Consider the following 24,731-nt stretch of genomic DNA (forward strand, 5'->3'; position numbering starts at 1 on the left):
ACACTTTACATTAATTTGATTGAAAGTGTGATGGTCTTTAGGTCACAAAATCTAAAACAGTTATCCAATAAAACCATAGTGCAGTGAGTGTAAGTAGGGACAGGGGGCTTGTTGAGCTATGTTGTCTATGGGACTTTAGTGATAGTATCACACCCCCAGGAGCAGCGCTTGGCTGTGTGGCCAAAGTAGATTAGTAGTGTCTAGTTAGTAGACTAGTGTAATATATTCATTATGCAACAACTCACAAAAAGCATTTCTTGTTCACAAGTGACAAACTGTATGACGAGAAATGAAGCCAACACAAAAGTGCCAAAAATAAATAAAGAAATAAATAAGACGTCCCACTTGAACCTAGCTCAAAAAACTGCTATATAAGAAATCAACAAGTTTACAGGCTGTTTAAAACCAGCAGCTGTTTGCTCATCCCTGAATTGATCCTCTCAACCATCTCTATACGGTTGCTTTTAGCCTTTGTGACTAGTGTATAGCTTGTGTGCAGCTTAAAGTCAGCCGAGTTTAGCAAAAGTTATGCAGATGGTTGTCATTTACATGTTCAGCATTTAACTAAACTCCAAGGAAGAAGGAAGGATGTTTTTTCTTATAAAAAATTAGCTTACTAGCCAAAATTAGCGAAAACCCATGGCGCTAACCAAGTTAGCTAGTCAGCACGAGTGTTAGCTAACATGTGCCCAAGACTATCATCCAAAAAAAAAGTCATTTATGATTCAAGGAAATAATATATGAGTCAACCTGAATACACAGCAAAGAATATGAACATCAGTGACACACTGCATGGTTAAATTCTTCTTTTTACTATTTAAAAACATTTTCATTTGTAGAGTCACTGTGTCTCTTTAAACACTGAAATAAAATATCCCCCTCTGCTGTTACTGCAGTTTACTGCAACTTTTGCATGTGTGTACGTTTCACGCTTTAGAAAGACAAAGAGTAAAATGGACACGGTGGACAAGTGTGTCTATTATATGTTTTCTATGATACTGGGTTGCATCAGCAGCCCAAACACAGTGACTCTACAAATAAACATTTCTTTTAAATAATAAAAGAAGAATTTAACCGTGCAGCGTGTCACTTTTTGCATATTCTATGAGCCTCAAATTGTGGCAATTATGTAACAATAATAATAATAATGTACCCACTTTTATATAGATTTTTTCTAGTCTCATTAAATATTTGCTTTAGACAACAAGTCACATTTTAACCATACATTCATTTATTCTGTTTACTTAAACACTTTATTTACTTTATATCTACAGCCAATCTAAAATTGTTAACCTAACATGCATGTCTTTGGACTGTGGGAGGAAGCTGAAGCACCAAAAATGAAACCTGCGCAGATACAAGGAGAACATGTACTCCACATAAAAAGACCTCAGGAAACCAGAGAACCAGAAATCTTGTTAATGAGGTATGATGGTCGAGTATTAACCACTCTACCACCATGCTGCCTAAGATTACAGCATTAGCTGCTCTACTACGCATAAGAACTCGACCGAGAATCAGGTCATTTACAGGTTCTCCACGAACATACGTGTGAGACTGACAAAGGCCGACAGTTTTTCATCTGTCCCCCAGTACAGTCACAAACTGTACTCTTTCACCAGTCACACCAGACCGACCAAATATCCACAGCGCTACAGTATCACTGCATCTGGATTCTGACTTGGAGGCATTCGGTCACAGCTTTGCATCACTGGCTCCTCAGCCAGGCACATACACCAAATGCCTGTAGTACAATAAAGATTTTCCGGTAACCATGCGCGTTCTCCACTGTTGTTTGCCAAACACTTCAAACAGTATTAACCCTAACTCTAATTCTAAAAAACCTTTTTTTATCTTTAACAGCAAAAAAGCACAAAGGGATCCTCTGCCTTTCTTTTATCAAAGTAAAGTTGTTTTATAATCAAATAAAACCAGTCAGTTTTCTTGTACGTTCCCTATATTTTACATAACACTAGCACCGTCGGCCTACGCTCAAATATAAGAACAAGTCTCTGCATTTCATGGATCATGGATTTGTGATAACGCTTCTTTCTCCCTGGGGACATGTTGGCTTTAGTCGCACAATCTTTTGTATGCAACCATCAAACATCAACATCGTCAAACGGAGAATGTGAAAACCATGTCTATGCCACTGTCATTGTTAACTGCACAATGGCAGGGGACAGGGGTGAGTGTGTGGTATCTGTATATATTTTTGTTATTCTTGCATCAAAGATGCACAAAAAGCAGTCTGTGCTTCCTGTCCTAAAATAATTCACTGAGACATTTCTTTAAAATGGTATGTTTTCATCTTTTTTTTTTTAGCATCAATAGCAATCTTAAGAGTTGCTAAGTGTAGCGGCAAGTCATTACACGTGCTGGTGTGTTCTAAATTTCCAGGAATGATGCTTCGGAAGGATTTTGCCAACTTAACTTTTACTGAACTACTGAGCATTACGATATAATGTACGACTGCATTACCATATATCTGTCATTGTGTGCACAGAACAAGAACAGAGTTGGGGAGGAAGAAGAGCAATAAAAGGCCAGAGGAGAGGAATTTAACATGCCTCTGATGCCTCTTTGACTCCCTGTAAAGGTGATCGGTGTTGAAGGGCGCTGACTTGATGGACAAAATGTTCTTTGGCCCTCGCTTGTCAGTCATGATCACAGGCATTAATTGATTTTGCTGTTGTATTTGGAGACCATCAAAATGATTTGTAGATCAATTTGCCTTGCCGCTATTGTGGCGCTACCTCTCGCGGCCCACAGCATCACTCACAGGCAGAATATATCCTTTAAGCTGTCACTATTTCCCATCACGCAGTGCCAAACATTGTCAGTCATCTATCAGTCCGACTCAACATTTGCTTAATTAGCACTTTTTGCTCTTCAGAGCAGGAGGGGGAGGGTTATAAAAGCCGTGCCCCACAAGAATCCCGCTTTTCACTGAACTCAAATAACACTCTGAAGTGCGATAAAGTGAATTCCGAGATGTTTGCCGAGATTAGGTCAGAGCCCCTTTTACCCGTCTGCATCCCATGTACTGCTCGCCGGGATTATTTTTATCTGGAAGACAGTGGCTGATATCATTTTTCAAAGTGAGAATCCGCCAGCGCAGCATGAGTAATCCATCTTGGTTCCTCTGACAATTTCCTGTGGAACATGTGTGTGCTCTTTATTCCTGAAGGGATACCTCAGCACACGAGTGGAGATGAATATCTCTGGAAGGGGAATAAACCATCGGAGCACTTTGCGATTAAAGGAATCCTCTGGAAGCGCGTACACAACGCCCACCGTGCGGCCCATGCAGATAAACTCCCTTGCCTCGCAGTGCAATTACCAGCACAATCACATCATGTTCCACTGGCGGGAATTAAGATGTTCTCAATCAAGTTGCTTCATTAAGACACCTTCCTATTAAAAAATGCACACTTTTACACAACATTTATTCTGAGAGGATTCATTTGCACCAATGTCCTCAGACACTACAGTGTTGTGTGTGTGTGTGTGTATGTGCATAAAGTATGTTTAAGCTGGGAGGTTTTAGTGGTTTTTAAGGGTTTTTTTTTTTAGCACTGATAGTTTAACAGCATTTTCATGGTTGGGGATGCTTGGGATTATACTTACCTTTTCTCTTTACTGCTGAACTGCATCCATATTTGATTTTTACTGGTTACTTAGGAAATAGACCCAACAAGCACTTCCCAGGGACAAAACATCCAGTATTCAAATGGCTCAACAAACTTTAGCTAGAACTACTTTATAATGTTGAAAACAGAAGTATAATTCCTGTGCCTGTCAAAAAAAGCTACACACACAGAAATAAAAAGGAAATAAAAGAAGGATCCATCCTTGCTGTTGAAGCTATGTGGAAAAAAACTTGGCATTTCCCTGCTTACATTATGGTAATTCACATTGGAGCTGTAGCAGTAGTGTGCATTTCATAGAGTAAGAGATTAATACTTGCGCTGCAGCTCAGCACCCCCTTGTCCCCTGGCCACGTTTTTATAAAGCTACAATATTGCCAAAGAAGCTTTAATTCTAACCGGTGCCCTGGAGACAAGTGTCAATACACAGTGAACCAAAAGGAAAGTCTTTCAAGTACTGTCTGCAACTTACTCCACTGGTAATGGAGCTAAATAGGAAAAAAATATACGATCAGCACATAACCCTGCCTCGGGTTGCGTAGAGTGTCTTTGTTGAGACTTGGAGAGCGAGTGCTTATTTTGTGTCCATCATTCTTAATCATTTGCTCTGTCTTAAAGCAAGAGCTCCCTGCAAAGAGCGGTCACAAAGGCGCTTGTTATATTGTTGCTGAGCTTTGAGTGACACCTTCAAAAGATCCCCTGTCAGACGGGTATTTTCTACACGATTGATGGTAATTTTGTGGAAGGTACCGTTTTTGGTGTTTTTTTGTTTGTTTGTATAGTTTAAAGACTTGTAGGGTAAACTGGTTGGGTAATTGAGCTGCTTAATAACGTCTAACACACACAGAGAGTGATTTGTGCTTTTTGGCAACCTAGCGTTTTTATTACGATGAGGCTCAGCACTGACTCAGCAGCACATTTAAGGCACAGCTAACAGGTATATTTCTCTGCTTTCACTCTAGTTTTTTAAGATGTGTCATCTTTAATGGTGAACAGCATGAAAAGCATGTTACATTTAACACATTCGTTCCTCATTATGCAGTACTGTAGTAAGAAGTCATGTTTCTGGTTCTGCAGTTAATCGTTTAGTACTCTATGTTAGGCCTTTGGTCACTGGATTAGTGAGCTGAATCTAAACTTAAATAATCACGATACATTCATTTTTCCTGCTTTTTTAGAGAAACTGGACCTTTCTCTCTAACTGTGCACAAATGTGTTCATTTTTCATTCATTGCTTCCACCTTCTGACAATAGTCACATGTTAGATTCAAAGCACAACCTCTGTGACTGAAAAATGAAGCCACGCGTAATTGCCAAAAAGTACCCTTCTTCTAATGGCCACTGGTTTCAAACATGAGTCAGTGCCGATTGCCTCCCATGTCAAAATGCTTAACTTTATATGCATTAAAAAGCATGTTTACAGCCTCAGTTTCCCAATTTTACAACTTTATGATGTGTTAAAATTCGTCTTTCTGGATACTGAACAAAAACCTCAAGAGTGAAGGTGTCTTATTCGACCTGGAGCCAGGTCGTCACGGAAACTCTGAGAAGTCAGCCGTGAGACGAGTGTACAGGAAGTGCAACTACAAAAATATTTAGCTTACACGGTCTCATCAAATGTCTCCTTCCTAGCGGTTTATGTCCCGCTCGATGCAGGGTCCGCTGGCACGCCTTCCTCCACTTCTTCTTCCAGAGCATCTTCCAGTGTGACGTTTGCAGCCTTCATGTCATTTTTGATTCGGTCCATCCAGCGCTGTTTTGGTCTTCGTCGTGTCCTGTTGCCACCCAGGTCGTCGTGTGAGACCCAGCGGCCACCTCAGCATCTTCATCTCCATTGTGTGAAGAACTTGCTCATGCTTGGTAGTCGCTGGCTAGCACTCTGACCTGTAGAATGCCACTGGGAGCACAATCGACTTGTAGACTTTCGCCTTGAGGTAGATTGGCATCCTCTTGTCGCACAGGACTCCGGTGACCTGACGCCACTTCATCCATGCTGCGTTCACACAGGCTCTGGCGTCTGGTAGGGTTTTGCAGTCCGAGGTGACGAGGGACCCGAGATATTTGAATTGGGTGACTTTGATCAGTGGCTCGCCATCAATGGTGATGGTACCGTCGGTCTGGGGGACGCTTTCAAGTCGGTCTCATCAAATATATTGCACCAAAATGAATTCACCTATCACGGTCCCCAGAATTGTGTTTGGAGTCCTGTGGTTGGAAATTATAGCACAGCCATACATTTTGTTGTTACCTTTAAAGGGATTGCTTCAATGATAAAACACCAATAAAACGTTAATAAGGCAGCTTGGACTGCTATCAGTCTGTTTCCATTTTGCAAACGAATAGGATCAAGCTGGAAATTACATGGAGTCTGTTTGTGATAATATAGCAGTTAACTGTGGTAAGTCTGCAGAAATTGCATGTACATACATAGATATTCATATTAACAACTTCCTTTCAAGTTCAGAGAGATGTCTAGAACCGCACAGATCTGGAACAGAATTTAAAATAATTCCTCCAGGAACAATGAGGCAGTTTAACAGCGGAGTGAAATGGGTCCTCAGCAACCTGCTTTTATATGCCAATGTAACTGGAATACAACCAGCTGACAGACAGTTACGTCTGGTCCCCTACTGTAAAGGTATGCATTGCAAATGAGCTTCACTCATCAGTGCAGACTTCACACACACTGATTCGAACATGTTGGTAATTTTTCTGCATTTAGAAATTTGACTGCAGTTATTTTCAGACCTTCACCAATCTGTCTGTAAGTGGTTGTAGTCGGTCTGAGTCACACAGAAACTGCTTGGAGATAAGTTGCATCCCACCAGATGACCTGAGCAATCGTCTTGATTGATCGACAGTTGTTGCTGCATTGAAATTGAAGCAGTGATTTCCTTTTGGTTATTCTACACCAGCCTGTTTTGGATATAGACTTTTTTAACCTAAACATCAACTGGTACTGGTGTGGTGTATTTACTGGATATCACTATTACACTGATATTCATCCAACAACTTTTAATGGGCTCTTACTCAGTCAGTTGCCAAAGGGCCTATGGCTTATGTAGCTAAAGAAAAGATAGAAAAAAACAATGTCAAGGTTGAGTAGTCATAGACAAACTTCTGCTATTTCATCAAAGTTTGTCTGACACCGTGTCTGGCACTTTTGTTGACACTATTTATGTGGGCACAGCTTCACATTTTAAAGCTGTGCCCACCACGAAGTTAATCATCTTCTGTCCATCTGCTAAAGCTTTGATCATTTGCTGCAGCTAATGATCCATGCGACAAGGTGAGAGTCAGTGGTACAGGTCTGACTAGGGGAAAAAATCAATATCAATTACACCTATATCGGAGAATTGTCAAAACTAAATGCCCAGGTGTCCCTGTCTCACCAGTGTCTGCCAATAGCTTTGACTGGAAAAAAAAAAAAATTCAAAAAAAGCGCATACCTGCTTTATCTCTAATTGACCGTTAACCTTGATGCTGGCAGCGTCACGAGAAAATAGAAGGCAAGTTTGTTTAGTCACGATGCTGCATGAAGCATCTGAGAAGGGTTTTTTCTGCAGTCGCACCGCGTTCGGTGAGTTTTAGCATCCAGGGTGTGCGCTCCACAGCTGGACTTGATTTATGCCGCTGACAAGGCCGTTTCTCTCCAGCACAGCACACTGTGGGGAAGCTCAGGAGAGACAGCCTTTCAATTTATCTCAGACGGCCCCTCCCCCGGCCCGCACTTCAGGGTTTTTAAAGCAGTCGAGAGCATAGATCAACACCTGAAGTTAGGTCCCACCCCCTTATCCCAGCTCAGAGGATACGGTGACCTCGCCTCCTTCTCGGCACCCTCACCACATTACAGCTTCTCGCCTCCAGCACTATTAGTGATGCTGACGCTTTGATATAATTATGATTAGAAACGCTTCCTGCAGGTAGGTCGACGATGGCCGGCGCAGGTCGGAAATAGTAACACGAGAACACCTCACCTTATCTGTGAGTTTACCAGGGAAGGCAAACACAATATCAAACACATCCCCCGCAGTACTGTTTTTTTACCCCTCCACACTTTCCACATTGAGTTAACTGGTATTTGGAAGTGAATGGCTGCCGAGGTAGTGAGTTGAGCAAGCTGTGCTCTCAGGCAGTAATCTTTGTGTACAAAAGGCTTTAGCTGAGACTAATTATTTGGTGAAATCACCGTAAGCTCGCGACGATCTCTCTCTTCCTGTGGTCTCATGGCTGAGTAATTCCACTGATAGAATCTTAACCCCTATTTTCACAAGCCGGCTTTATTTACCCTGTTAATTAAGCAGAGAGGCACGCAGGCATCCGTCCTGCAGCCGCGCCGCCAATCAGCCGCAGCATCTCGGAATCACCGAGCATTCACGAACGTTCCTGTTTGGAACTCTCGAATCAGATCTGATCTGTGATTACGCATATTGTTTGCATGTTGAATTCTGATGAGTGCGCTCCCCTTCTTCGACGGCGACTTAGCGAGTTAGCGTGTTTATGTAGAGGGCAACTTAATATGATTCCTCTGTTTGAGGCGCCCACCGTTACAAACTCGTTCTACATTCCAGGCCCACACTTGGTTCAAAGCTGTTCCACTCAACACGCAATTTCCTTCCCTTTTTTTTTTATTACTGATTCATTATTTGGATTGTGACAGTTTCCTCTCAACATCTAGAATTTATCAAACAGATCAAAGACAAAAATATGTCTGAATGAAACATCAAAACAAGGCTTTCAAGTGTTTGGTTTTTTTATTGTGAGGAAGCTTGCAAAAAGGCAAAGTGTGCATCTGTTAACATCGTCTCAGAGAGAACGTAAGGAAATCACAAATAAAAAAACACAAAAAATAAGGTTTTCACTTTGGCCCGGGCTCTTCTCCTGCGATTTCCACTTCACAGTGCCTCGTGATAGCTGCTCTGTGACTGATGTTATTTGTCTCTTTCATCTTGGTGGAGAGCAGGGAGGAACAACGCTGTACAGCCCCTGTCCTCTGAGGCTTGATCTCCCCCCAAAAAAATACACACCTGTGTTTTTTGGGATTACACGAGTGCATTCGGACATCTCGCCGTGTTCAAAATAATCGCCTCCTTTTGGAGAGAATTACAGCCGTGTCCATTAAACCGTGTGAGGCAGGGATGAAAGGAGTGGCACTTGTGCTCATCTCACCTGTGAATTATTGATACCTGCCCCCCACCCCCCCCTCCTCTGGATTCTCCCGGGACCAGGGTGGAAAATGTCTCCTCACATAATGGGCACATCGCGCAGACATGTTGTCTGGGCCGCGGCGGAGGAGAGAGAAGACAGGGAGCAAAACAGAAATGTGTTAATAGTGTGTCTCCATCTCTTATTCACCACTCCTGCGCCTCGGCTGACTTCTACTGTATTTGACCTCATCTTTTCTTCCATTAGCTTCAGACTGAAATGACGAACACTTATGCAGACATCCAGTCTGCTCCTTTTCTCTGTGATGTCAGTGAAAGGAAAGTTCCTCCCCGGTCTTTACATGAATCTACAGAGAAAAGTACACGATACGGTGAATGGCCGAGAATAGTCTTGGCTCTCTCTCCTTTGGGCTTGCACCACTTGTTCACGCTCTTACAAGACGCGCCATCACATGATGGCTTTTTCGTCCCTGAGGATAATGGGATGGGGGATATACAGAGCACTGCGCACAAACGTGGGTATTTAGTTATGTTGAGGAATTACTGTGAGCATCGTGCTGCAGGTAGAGTTGAACTGGGTCAGAGCTTGTTCTAGTTAAAGCAGCATGCCTTTGCGTGTGTTTACGCTCGTGCTTAATTGATGCGCACCCTTAAATTTCCTTTAAATAACACGAGTCATCACAGCAGCTCGGCTATAAACACGGGAGCGGCAATGCAATGCAATTCAATTAATGTACAGCAGTTGTTTTAATTGTGCTTACTCGGCTCCGTGTTACGGCCACTTGTAGGGCCGCGGTGCCATTTAATGGGCTGCTTTCCTCATATACATCAGCCTGCAGGTTTGACGCCATTAACTGTGCGCCAGCCCACACTGCGATATGCCCCCGTGTAACTGATGGTCATTGTTGGCTACTCTGCATTCAGCACTTTTCTCTCAGCCTGATATAAACCCAGAAGTATCCACTCAGCAGCACCATGTGGTTTTAGAAGTAGATTCACTTACACTAACTGCCTCTGCACTTTCTTATCACATCCACCACTTGAAAAGAAAAACCCAACAAAGAGGTGGGGTGGAGGGGGAAAGACATTGTGCCACACTGTATCAGCCACATTTCAGCTAAATGCTCCCAGTTAAACGCAAACAACCGTTCTCACGTAACGGTGATGAAAGCTGATGAACTCGGACTGCATCAGCAAATATTTGTAACAGTCAAATAGCTGTTTCGAATAGGTTTTTAAACCCGGTTGGACTGTTAATTACTGCAGTAGTAGGTATTTGGATACAGTGCTGACAGTATTGGTGCTTTATAGAGCAGCAGCTATTAAGGGTCAGAGGAACAGCCCGGCTGATTCAGATATTACATTTCAATAACTTTTACTTTCTAGCGTGATTACAAAAACAGAAGACTAATTTTAAATAGGATTTTCTGGAAATCTTAAAATCGCCATACTTTTAATTGGACTCTCTTTCAGCTCAGTATGGTTTTTTTCTGGCCCAGAGCCTCACTTTTTAGATTGTCTCTCATCATATCATCATATCCACAGTGCATTTTTCAGCCAACAGGCGTCTGTTTTCAAGAAAATATGTCCATGCTTTTGTACAGTACGCTACCTGCCCGGCTCTAACAGCAGCAAGATAAAGCAAAAAATGAGCTGGTGAACACGGAGGCACATTATCCAGAGATATTACAGAGAGAGAGAGATAGCACTCAAAGACTCCTGAGTTGAATTCCCTCTGTGGGGGATAAAAGGGAAAAAAGCTTTTTAAAACCTTGTGTTGGGTCAAAGTCTGTCGCATTTGACTGGAGATTCTATACATGTAGCGTTTTTAACCTGGTGACCATTAAAATTAAAGTTCATTTAAATAATTGTGCACAGTAAGTACCCAGAGCCTTTGATTTAACAGCTGTAGACACACGTGTTTCTCAGAGTCAGATAGAGAAACACAGATAAAAGGATACGATTTTGTGCACACACCTCATTACTTTTGGTTCCCCAGTCAGATTTCAGTGTTATTGTGCAATAGTTCTCCAGGCTTTCTGACATTAGCTGCTTTTTCACTCATTTTCAGTTCAGTCCTTGTACCTGATCATTTTCAGAGGAATGATATGTCAGCATGGTGTGTGCCGTTAAAATCTGAGGAAACTAGATAAGTAGTGGAGAAAATAAGAAGTGGCAGACCACCTAAAAGTATCCAATGTCCTTAATAAATAGAAGAAAATCCAGCAAAGACCTGACACAGGACCTAAGTGATGCACCTTTATTTAATCCATTTACTATCTACTCATGACTCATCAGAATTACAGTGGAACTCAATGGAACACTATTGAGCTCAACATTACTAAAGCAGCGTGGGATTATCCTGACAGAGAAGGGACGAAAAGGCAGCGAGCATCCAAAGAAGAGTTTTGGATGTCCATCAAGAAGACTGGAGAACTATTCCTGAAGAGTCTGCTTAAACCTACTACAAGAAAGCTTGTTTGAGTTCCATACGAAACAATGACTTTTAACCTCATTAGAATTGTACAAACTCTGTTTTTGCTCGTTACACTGTATTTCTATTTTTGTTTGCATGTTTCAATAAAGTTTTCCCAGCAAAATACAAAGGAATGACATGTGGCTCAAGACTTTTACACATATTCACCAAGTGACCAAAAATATAACTCCAGATGTTGCTTATTCGAAAGAACATTTTAAAAACAACTTTTGAAAGCAGTGCTCTTACTGTAATTCTGATATTGTGACGATGGTTCATAAGGACAAACTGAAAAAAGCTTTGAAGTTTACTAATCTGACATCCACTCCTCAGTTTTGCATTTCATGACCCTGAAAGATGACTCTGATTAAATGCCATGTAAATCTTCAGGGAACAATATGCTAATGTTGCATTCACAGCTTTATGAGCCTCCCCTCAAGTGGCTCGCTCACACTTCTTCATTTCTGTTTTTATATGTTACTTCCTGTTTGGAAGTTAATGACTAACTCTGATATTTACCTGCCTTTTATCTCTGTTATACTCGTCCTGATAAAACATCCTGCTTTTTAGCTCCTAATTGCTACACACTCTTCACCAGCTAATTGCTGCCTGATGACTTGCCTTTGAGAAAGTGGTGTCCTGTGGGTCTATCAGATTCTGTTGCCACTGAAAAGGACACCGGTTATAGCAGCTAGCATTTGTTTTGTTTCTTTAATGTAGAGTAAGTGATTATTGCAGATTTAGGTGTTCGGGTGAAGACCCTAGCAGAGGCCTCTATTTGCTTTGACTCCTTTGACTGTTTTCACAGGTGAACGGGGCAATTTAGCTGCCACACATCATGTTCCCCTCTCACAATCAGGCTGACGCCATTATACAGTTTGCCGAATCAGCAGAGCGTTTCAGATAATTAAAATTCAGTGTGCTTTGATGAGGTGGTCCACCCTTGATTTCCCCCAACACTTTGCTTTCAAGGGCACAATTTCCATTTTTCCTTGTTATTTACAAAATGTCAACTTTTGTTAAGGCCTTTTGACCTTTTTTGAAGCACTTGTGGCTGTTGTGTAAAGGGCACAGAGCCACTATTATCCTAGATATCTCCAAGTCATGTGTTGAATTAATCAGCCCTGAAAATACACTCCTATTTCTCATTGTTGTCATCTGCAAAGAAGCAGAACCTAATTAGAGACAGTGAGAAATTTTCTTTTCTGCGTATTAGTCACTTGTCTTTTATGCTATGTCAGCCATGCCACGTAGTTAAAATTTCACGATGCATGCACAGCAACATTTGTTCTTCTTACAAAAACCTGTTGCTTTGACAGTCACATAAATTATTTCCTTTTTTTTGTAACCACAGAATCTCCATTCTGGACAACGGTAGTCTGCGGATATGGAATGTGACCAAATCTGATGCAGGCCTCTACACGTGTGTGGCAAGAAACCAGTTTGGTGTGGCAAGCAGCACGGGAAGCATCATAGTTAAAGGTATTTCCTGTTCAGCCTTTACGATTCACCACTTTTGCTTTTGCAGGTTTTTCCATCCCATATTGGTCACCTCTGTAGTTATAGAGAGAAAGGGATTGTTCTCCAACAACACGATGCCAGTAATGAGATATGTAGATAGCTGGCTGACTGCTTGAATAGTAAAAGGAAACATGAGTAGTGTTCCTGTACTCATCTTTGTGGATTATACAAGGCCATTTTGTCAGCCTGGAACCTTTGTATTTTGTGCAGTGTTTTCCACTCGCTTATTTCTTGTTTTTTCCGTTCTTTTATCGTTTTGGTTGATCATGTCTAAACCTCTAAATCACTCAAAACTACCTGGTTAGACTGAGGCCCCAGTCACACAGGCCTAGAGATGGTGGACAACCATTTGGTCATGAGAGGAAAATGATTGCTGGATGTTGCTGGGGCTCGATTTGAAATCAGTCATTAAAACCCCAGTTATGCACACGTAGAGAATGGTCAGTGACTCACCGGTGGGTAGTGAAAAGCGTGGTTGTTGGAGGTCGCTTGCTCCGAGTAGAGTTGGTTGCAAAGTCCAACTTTTCCACAAAGACCATCTATTTCTTAAGCTGCACGGAAACTGTGAATAATTTGACATAAACTGGAAATGCAGATTGTTTGCCTTCAAAAGTTGCAGCTTGTAAAATATAAAGGTTGCAGAAGTAAGTCACAACTTTTACTTTGAAGGATGACAAGTGACAAGTGTTGGCAGACAAGTCTGCATCTTTCATGCAAACTACAGGTGACGGTGGAGTCTCAAGGAGGACTCAAAGCATTTAACTTTATCTAAGGAATCTAAGTCTACCTTGTTTAGACTGAGTATTGCTCAAATCTTTGGCTCTGAAGCTGAATGCTGCTCTTTCACCCGCCTCCAGTGGCTCCTGCAGCTATCAATATGGGAATGAAATTTTTATGTATCATTGCTGTAAGTTATATCCACCAAATCTAAAAACGTGTAGCTTACACTGAATCAAAGAAAAAGGCTTTAATATGTGCATCGAGCTCCACATCCTGAATCTTGCTGAACCTCAGTAGTGGAGGTGGTTAGCATGGATGCAGACACATAAATGGCTCATTTTTGTATAGATTTCAAATACAAAAAAAGAAAAATGTATTAGTGCATGATCAGATTTGTTTGCTTTCACCAAAAGCATTACTGTTTTCATAGTATGCCGGATCCGTCGCTCTACTGTTTTGTTTTTTACTTCTGCTAATTTTAAAACTGTTCATCTGCTTTATATTTTATTTATGATCAAAGTAAGCTACATTTAAGCTGATCATTTTCACAAATACCAGCAATGTTCAAAGTGGTATGCAGAGCTTTAGAACTACTCAGTTTAAAAGTAGGCCTATTCAAGCTAATAGGCATTTTTTGCTCCCACTTCACCGTCGGAGTGCTGTGTTAGTGACTGAATTAAGTAAACAATAGGCAAACAATAAATTTTAGTTTTATAGCTTAATCAATTAAATAAAAACATAGTATTATTGCAGAGTAGTCACAAAGATTTTAATTATATACTGAATGGAAATGTTGATAAGCTAATTAATATTTAATAGGCTTAATTATAAGGTACAAATATGTTTTGCTCCTCTGTACAGAAATTTTTGCCTAAAAAAGCTTACTAATGCTTTTTTGCCAGGCCTTCGTTACAGTAGGTTTCGCCACTAAAAGCTACTTGAATAGATGAAATTACGGAAAATTTATTTGATGCTTAAATTTATTTAAGCATCATTTTTCAGATTTTTACATCCAGATCACCCAGGAATTTGATTGACTGTTGACTGGATATATTAAAGTTGTGACAATAATAGTTACTTAACATTTTCTTGCTTTTTCAATATACTTCTTATATATCCTGGTGTTTTTAAGAAATTTGCAATATCCTAACTCATACTGAATAAGAGTCCTCCAAAGTCGTCCTAAGAGTAAAGGTGTGGGATGCCTTTAGTCATTCTGTCGACCCATACTGTGGACAAACATCAGTCTGTCTGCCTCACACATTCTTCAACTGCCCAAATATTATAAACCTTTTGTGTAAGATGTTTCAGACTTTCTGTAGAACAGATTCAGTTTCTAGATTCAGTTCTGGAATAGCTCTATTTGGGGTGAAAGCAGCCACCCTGGAATCATCGAATAACCAACAATCAATCACACATTGGTTTGTTTTGTGTTATTGCTCACACACAGACTCATTTTGCTGACTGGAAACAAAAGAAACCACCAAACCACTTTGTTGATGAAATATTTATATTTGAAAAAGATCAAATTTGCACTGAGAGAAAATGGGAATTAATTTTATGCAATATGACAACCTGTAATTTTCAACTCACTAGAGACTATTTGCAGTAACGCTGATGACATCCCCTTTTTTTCCATTTCATTACGGTACCTAAAAATCCCAATAAAGACATTTGGAGGGAAAAATTTATTACAGCACCTCTAAACATTGACCAGTGACGACTTGGGAGTGATGGATCAATTTCTATAAGTAGCGCTTTTCACAGGCTTAAAAGTCACAAACCGCTGTGCAACAATTAAAACACAATTATTATCAGTCTGTAAAGTAAGGCATGACAGCAGCTTTGGTTAAACAGCATGTATCAGTGCCCCAGGAATGAAACCAGGCTGCTTCATCATGGAGACGAAGCTCAAAGATCAAAAAGTCTGGATGAGAAACACATACAGCGGCTGCAGTGGACAGTAGCCCACACTGTTCCACGTACTCCTGAGTGACAGTGCACGTCTCAACCTATAGTACCACCTACAGACTACCAACCTACTGCTACTAAGCTCTGGATACCTGTTTTATTTTCCTTAAAAAAAATAGCCACAAGTGTTTAATTTTCATTCATAAAAAATGACCGACACAGAAAAGGGGCACGTTTTATGACGCATCCAAGCATCCCCCAATCTCCATCTTCTGATAAGTCCCACAAAAAGCAGGTTTTTTTTCCCTCTTTCTCTGTGCTGTCATTACTAGACAGAGACACCTCAGCTGCTATGTCTGTTTGCAGAGATGTTGAAATCATTCGGCTCACTGCCTCGCTGTGCCCCCCAGTACCAGCAGAAGGATATACTGCGTGAAAAAATAGTCTTCGTGTTGTTGGATCATCTGGGTTGGGGATTGCATTTCTGCTCCGGTGCTGTGACTTATTATACTTCATTAAAAATAAATGTGAGCTGGGTATAAAGTGCTGTGCATTCTGCGGCGGCTTTATGCTGTGCACACCGCAGCTTTTCTGTCCCATTTCCACAGGGGATAGTGTTCTCACCTCGTCAGGCTCCCGGAGGATTTGCTGACATATTCAGTGAACTATACCCTCACTGTGACCTCCTTTTCACAGGGGTTCCTGGGCTCATTTGTGCTATTGTTACATGTTCTGTTTTGACCTTCCTCGTTGAGTGGCTTCTTTTACATTTATAGAGTTATTGATTTTCAGTATATTGCCCTCAGGGAGAAAAGTTCATGCCTCATATTTCAAAAGGTTTTCCATATAAAGGTTTTCTATATAGATTTGCATGTACTCTGTAGTTCAGGAATTTTCACACGACGCATCCGAGTACAGTTCTCGCAGCTACGACTGCATTTCTTCGGCTTCACCAGAAGCAGAATATTCCGAGACGTCGAGGTAAACCCCGTGGGTCAGAGCATGCTGCAAATTCGCTCACACCTTTTACTCACCGCCTAAGAGAGAGTACGATTCACTGTAACCTCATATGAACATGCAGAATACATTGATCATTCGTCTGCGCTGTTATAAAATACCCGTGGGGGGGAAAGAACTACACAGGTCAAAAAAAAAAAGAAAATCTAATGAAATCGTGCCCAAATCCTTCCAATACACTGTGTGAGAAATACTGCAGCTAAAATCATTTTTCATAAAGTCTCGAAGACAGAGCTGCTTCTTCTTTGTGTGTAGTTTATAGTTTTTGCTCAGAGGTTCAATCCATTAAATTGTCCTTCTTCTACAAGTTAGCAGTCTGTAAAATCCTTTGAAATGCAGTGTCAACAGAACCGTCTGCTACCATATCAGGGTTTTTTTCTCCAATTATCCAAGTAGTTGCCATAGAAACATGGATTAATTGACTTTCTCAGCCCCTGCAGGCTAGTGTTTGATTGAATACTTAAAAAAAAAACATTGATTAATGTCAATGAGAATAAGAGCAAGAAGAAAATCCTGTTATTGTATCTATATGTTCATTCTCCTTTTTAGCCAAAAATACGTCACATAATGGAATTTTAAATAACTCTGTTGCAGCTCTGTCTTCTGTAAATCACTATCAAGGCATGTTTCCTTTTTCTGTTGAATTATAAAAGACAGATTTCATATATTATGAATGCCTGAAAGTCAGCAACAGTCAAGGATGTGGGGAGAGCTTAGAGTGCACCTTGCCGCTGATTTATGCTGATGCCTCGCTCTGGCTCCCATTGACGACTCTGCCGCTCTACCAAATGCAGTACGCCTTGCATAATAGAAGTGAGAGAAATTAAAGGATCACGTAACCTCAGAAATTCATTGATGACACCTGCAGCCGTTACGTGAACTGCAGTTATTATTCTGTTTCTCGGGCTTTGCAATGGCTTTTGCATGACTTATCCTACTCAGGTCTTTATTTAGCTGTATGAGATATCTTGCGTCTGTGCTAGCAGCCACGCTAGCATTAGGTAAAATTTAAAAAGACCAACTGAGATCAATCAAAATTGATCCTAAAAAACCAAACAATGACTCGATTAAGCAAATACCCCACCCACGTTGACCGCAGTTTTTCACTCATGATTAAATTTCAATATGGCCAAACAGACTTCCAGACAAAATTACTTAATATCTAACCACAGATGGTTTAAAACATGGTGTATAGCATCCAGGTTGGGAAAATTAAACCAATGGTAAACCAGTGCCTTAAATCTGGATTCTGTGTATAGGACACCAGATCTATGGTCTACGCCAGCGGTCCCCAACCCCTGGGCCACAAGATTTGAGGCTTGGGTGTGAAATTTATGGTTTTCAGGGTTTTTATTGTTAACTCGGTTTCCCTGGGTCCTTTCCCATCTTGTAGTTGTGTGTCTTATTTTGAAAGAAATATTTACGCATTACCATAGCGACCAGAGAGTATTAAGGGGCAGAGAGGAGGATGTTACTCTCAATGTTGTTGGCGCTTGTCAGGAGGACGCTGCTAATAAAGTTACACAACTACACAGTGAATTCACGTTTATTATTATTATATTTACAGAATACCACAGTTTTTGTCTTGGTCGTATCATTTTACTTTGTTGTATTTATCTGCAACACCTTAAAGGTCTGTGGCGCAAAAAAGGTTGGGGACCGCTGGTCTACGGAACAACAGCTTTCCGACTTTTTTTTTTAGGTCATATTAAATGAATGTTTTAAAAGATTTAGTCATGCCAGATCTGGCTTCAAAGCGGGATTTCAGAAACCGACGGATAATGTGTCGCTACATCCATCTTTTACACTATGTATCTATCATAGCATTTAGCTCGCTAACTTAATCTTGCTTAACTTGTTTGCTAACGCTAAAGCACATTACTGTTGAAAGCCCTATGAGTTTTCAGCTTATCTTCCTGATGTGAAGTTGCATTGGTAGCTGGTATACTGGTTATACTGGTTAGAGATGGGGTGGATTCTATTTCTAAGGTACTATTAGGTAGCGTTTATAACTGTTGATATAGCAAACAGAAAACAGGCCTCTCTTATGGCAATGCCCTCGGGAGCAAGGATAACCATCACATTCTTTGGATTTTTGCAGAAAATATGTCCTCACATAGAAGTTATGCTTTAGGCTGTGGGAGCCAGTGAGGGAGTTGTGGCATGTTATTTTATTTATTTCATTAAAATTTATTCAGACATTTCCATAAAGTGTTTTTTGGGGGGTTGTTTTTCAAACATTTAATGATGATTAATGTATTTGTCTCTTGCAAATGTTAATTTCTGGGATATTTTAAGTGCAACTTTAAAACCTGATTAAAAAGTACAGCATTGCTGTACCATCACTGCACCAGTTCCACTCTCTCTTTCCCATTTATCAGACACTGTGAAATGAAAATGGTAGAGAACACCCCCACCCGCCCCCAGCCAATCAGTGGGAGTTAGAAGGGGGCAGTGGAACCTGCTGCTCTCCCTGTAGGTTCAGGTTGATGGCCTATATGTGGTTTTCCAATCAGGCTGCAAAGAAACACAACCATGTCTTCTCAGCATAAACAGACACCGCTGTTATCCACTCATTATTCTCGTGAAAAGGAATATGGGTTTTATTCGACACCCTCACACACTCGCTTCCTTTCCATCATAATATGTTAAAGCTGTTTTCTGTGGCTGATGTACAAATGTTGCTGTATATGAACGTGTGCCTTTCTGTCACAAGTGATATTGTTTGCAAAATGGGATGGGGTAATTTACATGCACTACTTCATTGAGGATTGGAAACCTGTTTAGCAGGGAGAAATTTGTGTTGCGGGATCAGCCCTTATGGGAGATGACAGTAGTTTATTCAAATTGACTTTGGTGATATGAATACTGAAAAATACCTGTCAAACAGCATTCTGTATCTCCCGCTGTGAATAAGCCACCTAGCACACAGCAGAGGAGCAGTCACAACAGATGAGCCCTGTTAATGTCCCCATTATTCCAACACTGTGGGGATATTAGCAGATTAATTGCACTTGATTATAGACGTGCTCTCGGAATTTTGATTACACTGGAGATGAGCCGTTGCAATTAGGGTTGCCGCCGATCATTACGAATGGTCAGTGAACTCAAAACTTCAGAGATCCTACAGTGTTCACGTCAGTTTGGCTCTCTCAAGCCTGGAGGCAATTCATCTTTTCGGCGCTGTGACCCACTCTAGCAGCCATTTGTTTTGGAGACGTTTCAAAAGTAGACGAGGAATATTCTGTCATTGTGGGCGACATCTAGAGAGATCTTTTTCGTAGATAGTCTCGGGTCACAGAATGATCTTAGTTTCCCTCTGTCTGCACCACAAGGTGCACATGCATGGATCTTAAAGACTGAAAGAAAGATGAAACTAAAGATGTTCACCGCAGGATGAATTATCAATTTGGTGATCCTGTAACACAGGGGTGGGCAACTCCAGGCCTTGAGGGCCGGTGTCCTGCAGGTTTTAGATCTTACCCTGGGTCAACACACCTGAATCAAATGATTAGTTCATTACCAGTGTTCGTGAGAACTTCAAGATATGTTGCGGAGGTAATTTAGCCATTTGAATCAGCTGTGTTGGACCAAGGACACATCTAAAACCTGCAGGACACCGGCCCTCGAGGCCTGGAGTTGCCTACCCCTGCTGTAACATTTTGTCCAGCGCCTTAACCAGGACAAAATTCTCACTGTATTCACTCATGAAGAGTCACCTAGAAAAATCACAACATGATTGAAAATAGGTATACTATACTACAAGTATGTTATGTCGTCTATCCATTTTGCACCACTTATCTGGTTCACAGCAGCAGTCTGAGCAAAGAAGTCCAGACTTCCCTTACCCTGGCCAGGGGGACACCAAGTTGTTCTCCTCACCCTGCCTCTAAGGGAGAACTCAATCACACTTTATAGCTCTTTAACCTTGCTTGTAAAATTGCATGTTTGCACAATTTCCAACTAGTGCTAGATTGGTACAGTAAATGGATTGGTATAAGCACTTTCATGCAAAAACTTTGATTTTTTTTCAATCACCCACCTTAATCTGGCTCTCAGTGCACTTGCACTACCAGCACAGTCATCATGTTAACATTGTCTGGATGAACATCTAAGCATACTTTGTTAGCTGCTGAAGACTCCACGACAGAAGACAAATAATCTGTTTCACTTTACACCCTGGACTTAAATGTGGTTACCAGTTCTCTGCTGAATTCCTACAGTTGCTTTTCCAAGTGAGCCATGTCATGCAAGTTGGGTGGCAGCAACGATGTGAAATAAATGCGATGTGTGATTCCTGACAGCCATATAGAAAAATAATGAGCTGCCATCTGTCAGTAATCACCAGCAGGTTGCTACAGATGTGCCACCACACAGCATACAGTACCGAGAGGATCTTGTATCTATCTGTTGAGCAATGTAGACAAGGTTTTCCTCGCCATTCAAGTTTGTCCTTGAGGAACCTTTGATAGGTTCTTCAGAAAATAAGTGGAGCACAAAAAAACTGCATCGGAGGATTTTCTGACGTGCTGATGAAAGCATTCTTCGTGTTCTGTTGATTTGAAAAGGAAGAGGAGGTAAAATTGCGAGTGAAATGATTGCTTTTTAAAACGGTAACCACATTTTTTTGTTCTTAAACGACCTGCAAGGAAACTCTGAGGATTCGCCAAGGTGATGCACGATGCTACGCTGATTCACTTTGAAAAACCTTAGCCTGACATGCTTCGTCACAGTTTAGATCCTTTGTGAAGACGTCTTTTCTTACCTGCCAGTGAAAGAAACATTTCCTTTTCAGGTTTGTGTTTGTCTTGAACCCTGACGAGTCCGGATCTTCTGCGTGGGTCTCAGTTTAAAGATGATTATAAATTTGTTTTCCAAATACTCTAAATCATGCGGCCTGTGTCTCGTCCCTGTGCTCCACTATTCAAGCTCACATTGCTCACCTTGTGAGGAAACTTACTGAGTATATATATATGTGCACTGAGGGAGACTGCACACGTTGCATTACGGCTTTAGATCATTAAAGACAGAGGATTCTCCACAGCAGGAGGGAAAATGTGTGGGCATTATTCATAATGTTGGAAGGAAGACTGGTGAAACTGGCCTTGTGAGGCATGTCAGTGTGCCTCAGAAAGGAGCTCAGGGTCATTTGGTAACTGTAAGCTAGCTCTGTTTTCTGGTCAACCATATGTTATTGTTATACAGCTTCTCTGAGTGTTCCCACTGTGTGCCAGTGGTCTGTATATCATTTGTTTGGCTTCATTAGGTGTCTGTGCGTCCTAGGCTTCCTTCAGCTGCTTTGCCTTAGAATAGAATGCCATGCTGATTGCTGTTGGTGTTTTTATTTTGCAAATCAGCTCCAAAATTGCATCTGATATTTTCTTCTCTGTTTCTTTCATCATTACCATCTGTTGTGAATCTTGTGCCCTTTATATACACAGAAATTCACATTAACTACTTATATTCAGATTCCAGCCAGAAACTCATAGACATTTAGAAATAAAGACGTAGTTGCTGCTGGTGGCGATTTATCAAAAAATGATGTAGGTGGTTGGCAACCTTGCTTTCATAGAGGAAGAAAACCAGAATACAAGCAGTTGGCAACCAGCTGACTCGAGTCTCCTATTCAGAGAGACATGTCGCAGAGTAGTTTGACTCATTGACGCAGACTAACTCAGACGGGTTAACAATCTGTCTGCGTTTATAAATTAGACAGTAGTTATTTGCAGACCTCTCTGAGAGTGCAATCTATCCCCGATCACCTTGCAATGATAATATATTTTTTCTTATCAAGCACTTTTCTACTCTGTCAGAGCACTGAAAGCGCTTTACACAACTTGCGTCATTGCCCTTGCTTCATGCCACAAGCACTTTCTATGTAAGGGCTTTCTATCTAACGTTCACACTCTGATGAATGCATCAGAGAGCAACTTGGTGTTAGTATCACGCCCGAGGATATTTACCACGAACCACCAGTCTTTCACCTGAGCTACAGCCAGGTGAACGAGCAGAGGTTTAGAGTGTTGCATAACCAACTGGTCACCACAACTACTTGCAATTAGTCTCTGACAACAAGAAAATTTAATACAACCACTAATTTGTTTTTCTTAGTCGCAAGCAAGTTCTGGTGTAAGTGAGCCATTAAAAAAGCACACAATTAGATCATGTTTTACTCGTTAATTAGTTCTGTTCTATGACCAAAACATTGAATTTCTCATTGTGGTATCATTCCAGATCAAGTCATGAATGCAAACAATGGAGTAGGGCTGCCACGATTAGTCGACTAGTCACGATTACGTCGACTATCAAAATCGTCGACGACTGATTTAATAGTCGACGCGTCGTTTGAAGCTTTGTAAGATCCCAAAAGACGCAGGAATAAGTAGCAGGATTTAAGAGTGTAATAACGGACTGAAACAGAAGATGGCAGCACTGCATGTACAAGGATGCCAGCTGCCGTTAAACCCCGAAGAAGAAGAAGTAGCTCTGTCCCAGAATTCATAGCGCAGCCCAGCTCAGTTTCTAACAATGGCGGCAGCTAGTTAGTTTTAATATTTCTCTTATTATTCTTTCTGGGTCACAAAATAAACGTTTAACATATTTTCAGGCGAGAATGTAACTGTGTAAACCTCAAATATCTGCTCAGTTTATCAAGACAACACATATTTTCAAAAGCGCTCCGACGTTTTCGGAGACGTCTGTTACCCACTAGCTCGATAGCTAGCCGGGGGCAAGGCTCACTAGAGCCCGTGAGAACACCGGACTCCCGGAAAATCGTTTTCAAACCCACCGCTGTCTTTCGCTACTCAGGTTAAACATATATAAGTCACTTAGATAACTTAAAAATGTTATTGTTTGGCTTTTTTTTAGTATTTTATTTGTTCCTGAGTAAATCGGTTTGGCTGAGATTAAAGTTATAGTTTTTACACAGCTGAATAAACGTCAAGCAGACAACTGATTATCAGAAGTGTGAGATGCTCGAGAATTTACTCCGGTGTCCTGTTATATTTTAGATAGCAAGGAGTTTATTAAACTTCACCGAAACAATCTGCAAATGTCATTAAAATTTAATAAAGTATCACCTTGTCTTTATTTTTAGTTAGCACATACCTTAAACACTTAAAGCTGTAAGCTAATAGTTATATAAGAGCAGATGCATGCTGGTGCAATAAGCTGTACGTTTTACGTCCAATCGATGCATGATCTGATTAGTCGACTAATCGCAAAAATAATCGGTGACTAGTCGACTATCAAAATAATCGTTTGTGGCAGCCCTACAATGGAGGATGTTCTTTTAGAAAAACATGGTATCAGATTTGACACCCAAGTCATTTCAAGTTGATTCAATATACTAATTATATACTAAGTAACAATATAGTGTTAAATACACAAATTTGTCTGGGAAGAATTACCAAAAATCCAACTCACGATAGCAGCTATTTTTTTGGACATGGATATTCAAGGCTCTTCACCTCCTGCACAGGTAATTCAGCAGTGAGCAAGAGATGTGTTTAATTTTTAAAACAGATTTTTGTAGGAAAGCATGAATCATAGTGTTTCAGAAACCCGTGGTGCTATTTTAATAGTTTTAAACAAAGTGTTTGTAAAAACAACAAAAAAAGAACTTACATAGTAGTATAAGTTAAAGTATAATTTTGTCAAACTTGATTACATTTAGTAAAGTCGGGGTTGCTCATGTCTAAATGCTTTGAATTATTTGAATTATTAACTGTGCAACAGCTCATATTACATGTATCACATGTAAAATATGTTCAGATGCTTGAATGTAAGTTTTACGTTGGTATGACATGTTTATTACATAAGACATGGTTTGCATGGTAATATGTAGTTAAACAATGATGTAGATAACTGAATGAGCCAAAGTGGCACTGTGCAGGATACTTTCTGTCAGAGCGATAAGCGAGCAGCATGGTGGGGAGAGAGTGCAGTGGTTTTAATAGGCTTGGTTAAGTGGTGAGATGATGTTGACAGACAGATGGTTGAGCTGTGCTAGAAAACCTGTGATCATACGTCAGTATCTTAGCTGCTCCTTGGATGAGCTAGGTCAGCTGAGCACTGATCAGGTGTTATAGTACATCTGCTCATTTGACCCTGTTTGATTACACTGGTTAACAATGTTTCAGACATCCTCAGCTTCATCAAATAATATGTGCTATTTCTGTTTGATTTTGATGTGTTAAATCCAGATGTGACAATTAAAATAGCTGATTAACATTTCCAAGATGGTTCATTTGTTTATATTTTACTGCT

General features: G+C 40.7%; 1 protein-coding gene across 2 annotated transcripts in view; it reads left to right on the top strand.

The window, feature by feature from the left end:
- The window catches only part of cntn4 (contactin 4), a 189,733-nt gene that overhangs the window by 144,959 nt on the left and 20,043 nt on the right, over positions 1 to 24,731 (top strand). For both annotated transcript variants that reach the window (XM_063474784.1, XM_063474785.1), the window contains exon 12: positions 12,646 to 12,773. In XM_063474784.1, the coding sequence (XP_063330854.1) occupies positions 12,646 to 12,773 (128 nt within the window). The remainder of the gene's footprint in view (positions 1 to 12,645; positions 12,774 to 24,731) is intronic.

This window comes from Pelmatolapia mariae, linkage group LG5 (assembly GCF_036321145.2).
Source record: "Pelmatolapia mariae isolate MD_Pm_ZW linkage group LG5, Pm_UMD_F_2, whole genome shotgun sequence".
Classification (NCBI taxonomy): Eukaryota; Metazoa; Chordata; class Actinopteri; order Cichliformes; family Cichlidae; genus Pelmatolapia; species Pelmatolapia mariae.